General features: G+C 42.1%; 1 protein-coding gene across 4 annotated transcripts in view; it reads right to left on the bottom strand.

Annotated features, from left to right (window-relative positions):
* Window positions 1-2500, bottom strand: part of LOC113821044 (arylalkylamine N-acetyltransferase 1) — a 6741-nt gene that overhangs the window by 667 nt on the left and 3574 nt on the right. For all 4 annotated transcript variants that reach the window (XM_070119551.1, XM_070119550.1, XM_070119549.1 and 1 more), the window contains 5 exons: window positions 2463-2500; window positions 1614-1746; window positions 1284-1469; window positions 741-884; window positions 1-90 (listed from right to left, as the gene is read on the bottom strand). The exon at window positions 1-90 is cut by the window's left edge and continues 667 nt beyond it; the exon at window positions 2463-2500 is cut by the window's right edge and continues 66 nt beyond it. In XM_070119551.1, the coding sequence (XP_069975652.1) occupies window positions 1-90; window positions 741-884; window positions 1284-1469; window positions 1614-1746; window positions 2463-2500 (591 nt within the window). The remainder of the gene's footprint in view (window positions 91-740; window positions 885-1283; window positions 1470-1613; window positions 1747-2462) is intronic.

Here is a 2500-nt window from a genome sequence, read left to right as displayed (position 1 = left end):
TCGCTGAGAGAAGATTCTGGCGGAGATGGCGTTCGTGGGTTGCGTGTACAGCAGGTGGCAGTGCCTTCCCTTCGCTAGGCGCTCACTTCTCTGTGAAAATATGTTCAAAGAAGCTGATCATCATCAAGTAGTAACGTTATGAAAATGCTCTTAAGCTTTAACTTGCATAATATGTTAAGCTGGAAGTCACTATCAGAAGTACTGAGCTACCATAGCATTTACAAAATGTGATGATTAAGGTTTGTCATTAAATAAAATAATTGTGAGGGCCGCTCAAAAACCTTATAAAATTCTATCACTTACAAATCTATCTATTTGTATGTCTGTCTTTAGAAAATGGATATGGAAAGTGTGAATGAACAGTAGTCTGGAAACTTTTCACACATGCTCTACAAAACCCAATTATCGAAGATAAAAATAACATTTACAATAACTTTCAGAAATCATATACACTGTGGAAGTAGAATAAAGGAATGAGGGACGGGGAGAGAGAGATAGAGATAGAGATAGATAGATAGATAGATAGATAGATAGATAGATAGATAGATAGATAGATAGATAGATAGATAGATAGAGAGAGAGAGAGAGAGAGAGAGAATAAGAGAGAGAGAATAAAAGAGGGAAAGAGAATAAGAGAGAAAGACATACAAATAAAGTGGAAACATCGTAAGAAGGAGGAAGGCGAGGGTTAGACAAGGAAGAGAAACGTCCGCCCGTCAGTCAGTGCAAGGGCGCGGTACCTCAACCATGGCCCTCGCCAGCCCTCGTCCGTTGTAGCCGGTGTGCACAGTGAGGATGTCGCTCTTCATGATTCGCTCCACACCTGGGTCCTCGAAGACGTCCACGGCCTCCCACAGGTGGTTCAGCATATTGATCACCTTCGCCTGAGAACACAAAGGGAACCCGTCACTGCAGAAGACATGAGAGGGCTGTAGTGGACACATGCGCCTGCCCTATATAACGTGACGCTACTCTAGTAAAAGTGAGTCTACGAGACCTTGTTCATTTATTGTCTCTTTTTCAGGGTTACGCGACGTCGCTTAGAGTAACATTACTACTGAGAGTAAAATACAGGTCGGTTGCTGTATCACATAGTTGAATTATCTCATTCTAACTTATCTAGAAGGCCTATCTCCCTCTATCTTTCTATCTACCTATCAATCTACCTATCTTTCTCTTTACACACGGACACATAAAACCATATCAATTTCCATACATTCAACTGCAGTATTTTTTTTACTCAGTGTCCGAGTACTTCCGTTCCTTGAATGTAGTGAACTCACCACTTCCGGCGGAATGGAATCTGGCGGGGGTTCTGTCTTCGGCTTCGAAGATAAGATGCTGCTAAGCCTGACGCCCACCAGTTCCCCGGTGGCCTTGTCCCGAGCACCAACGGACACGCCCGACGACACGCATTTCAATATAAGATCACTCATGTCGACTTCGCCCTCACAGCGAGCGCCTATCGTCTGCAGACAGGGAACAAGTTGCTTTTCGTGATATTGCATATTATAAAGCCATAGAACGGAGAAGCAGGAACGTTACGCTATGGCAGATATCTGACAGATTGACTCAAACAGAAATGATAAAAAATGCGTAAATTTTCCACGGACCAGCGGTTCTTTGGGGAAGAAATACAGTGCCAAGAACGCTCTCACTTCCTCGAAATCCTGACTGTTGAGGATGAAAAAGCTAAAAGAAGAATCGTAGTGATCTTCTCCCATGGGCGACGACGTGCCAAAGTGACTGGAAAAAAGTTCATTTCTTCTAGAGAGGATTCTCGGGGCTTTCCCGTGTGTCTTCTTTCCCTCACCAGTATGACTTTTTGACTCTGACACGTTTATTGAGACAAAAGTAAGATTACATCTCAAAAGGATGAGGTAACTTAGGTTATCCTCACCCTTACTTAATAAGTCCCTGTGCGGGCTCACAATTCATTATACAAAGCTTAGGAGGGTGTTTCTACTGGTAGGGAAGGAGGGAGAGTTGGCAGGAAAATAAACAAACAACTAGGGACTACGGTGCAACGTGATATATTTTAGTTAATTAGCTCCAAGGTTGTTATGATGGACTTAATGATGTCATGGGAGACGCTGCATTAATCTCCAATGGAAGTTGCTTGTACTCTTACGAGCAAAGGTGTCCTAATTCTGTGTAAAAGTATGCTAACAATCAGAGATCCCCAATAAACAAGGTTGAGTCAGAGCACATTCTCATATAGCTACATAATTGTGACAGCAAACAGCTATGATTTTCGCAAGGGTAGGCCATCTTAAAGAATTTAATATAGATCGATATTCAACATCAATACGGTCTACAATACTGTGTTTTTCTCAGTCATTCTCAAGAAAGTACGTATGTCTACACTAAAACGTCAACTAACGGTTATTTGTATCTGGACAAGGAATAAAAATCATAGACAAAATATGAAAATACAAGATAAAAAGAAAGTTTATTCATACCTCCTCCCAGCGCCGTTCCATGGGCGGAGGGAGTAGTA

Source organism: Penaeus vannamei, unplaced genomic scaffold (genome assembly GCF_042767895.1).
Source record: "Penaeus vannamei isolate JL-2024 unplaced genomic scaffold, ASM4276789v1 unanchor329, whole genome shotgun sequence".
NCBI lineage: Eukaryota > Metazoa > Arthropoda > Malacostraca > Decapoda > Penaeidae > Penaeus > Penaeus vannamei.
The sequence above is the reverse complement of the archived record's forward strand: the minus strand, read 5'-3'. Positions and strand labels throughout refer to the sequence as shown.